This window comes from Anneissia japonica, unplaced genomic scaffold (genome assembly GCF_011630105.1).
Source record: "Anneissia japonica isolate Jap-2015-1 unplaced genomic scaffold, ASM1163010v1 scaffold287840_len1291095_cov163, whole genome shotgun sequence".
Taxonomy (NCBI): Eukaryota; Metazoa; Echinodermata; class Crinoidea; order Comatulida; family Comatulidae; genus Anneissia; species Anneissia japonica.
Window position 1 is genome coordinate 209,912 of NW_022728493.1, and position 1,501 is coordinate 211,412.

At 36.9% G+C, this 1,501-nt stretch overlaps 1 protein-coding gene across 1 annotated transcript in view; it reads right to left on the reverse strand.

The window, feature by feature from the left end:
- Positions 1-1,265, reverse strand: part of LOC117114149 (adaptin ear-binding coat-associated protein 2-like) — an 18,995-nt gene extending 17,730 nt beyond the window's left edge. The window contains exon 1 of the mRNA XM_033257706.1: positions 1,067-1,265. Coding sequence (XP_033113597.1) covers positions 1,067-1,152 — 86 coding nt within the window. The 5' untranslated portion in view covers positions 1,153-1,265. The remainder of the gene's footprint in view (positions 1-1,066) is intronic.
- Between the last annotated feature and the right edge of the window lie 236 nt (positions 1,266-1,501).

Sequence of the window (1,501 nt, forward strand, 5' to 3'; positions counted from 1 at the left end):
GTCTCATATTATTTGTTATATTTTTATTATTCATTATTTTCACTTGACTCGCATAAATAATTTTGTTCGAAGAACATTTATATGCAGTTGTACTTCGCAGCACTTCACTTGCAATTTCTAGTTAGTAAGATATTTTGACATAATATATCCGAGTATACACGAGAATTATCGTCACGAAATTGCATATGCCGCCAATATTGGGAATGTCTGGACTGTAATTGGTCTGTATAGATCATGTGACAAGGAATTTCAATTTTGATTGGATGATTTGTGTTGTTGACAGGAATATAATGTACAGTGACCAATTAAGTTATGCAGTTGTCACATCGCTTTCGTCGTAGTGTTGAAAGGTCACAACTATAACATACAATCCCTATGCCAAATTTTTGCTCAAAAATATGTTTTAAAAAAAAAATCATATAAAAATCAACCACTAGGCTAGGTCAAATTTTATCAAATAAACTTTATTGTATTATTTAAATGTTAAAGAATTAACTTGTATCACTATCATTTGGATCTAAAAAGATGATTATATTTTTATTAAACATACCTACCGAAAGCACGAACAGTGGTTGGGTGACAGGGGGCCGCTAAGAGCTCCCGGTCGGGGTCAAGCCCTGCCAGGGCCTTCGGTCCCTGGACGCTTTGGCTTAAATGGCATATCTAATCGATATTAGTGAGTTTATAATGATCTCAGATACAATAGGCCTAGGACCTAGGCAGTTATTGAAAGATAGTTTAAGATAACGAAAGGCATCTTATTCTTGGCCTTCCCTTTTTATGAAAATTCAGTACAAATTGAAAAAGAAACATAATTTACTCATATTTTAGGATAAGCTTAAGTTTTGCCAGGTTTGCGCAAGACCGTAAGATTTGATTGCAATGCGTAAGACTTACGGGGTGACAGGTCTGCTACCCATGCCAGGCCCTTGAGCTCTAGGTAGGTCTATCCATACCTAGCCTAGCCTAGGCTAGCCCTAGTGTGACAATACGTAGGAAAGGCAGGCTGGCCTAGCCTTGCTATCAAGCAAGAAAGTGTTTAGAAAAAATATAACACGGAAATTACCTATATCCTCTATTTGTAGCCCTCGGAGGAATTTTATAGACAAAAGCTTCAGGTTTCACACACAAAACGCTCTCATAATCGGCCATTTTCCCCAATGGAACGCCTAGGCCTAATCCAACACTCAAATCGGGAAAAAATCAGTGTCCAGTCCGCGGCGACACCCGTATCGCCGTACTCGCAGCACACCCGCGTATAACGTTTGTTCATTATATCAGTGACTCCTAGAGGGCGCCAATCTCGCAAATTTTCGATCTAAATAATTTATTGGCTCTCTCTTTCAAAGCAGAGGAACACTCTCACGCATGAGAGGTTCAACCATACAACAGAACAAAAGTTAAAGATAAAATTCATTTAAAAAAAAAAGAGATAATAGTAATGAAAAATCCATATGCAATTAAAATAATATTATTCTAAAATTTAAAATCTTAACTAAGA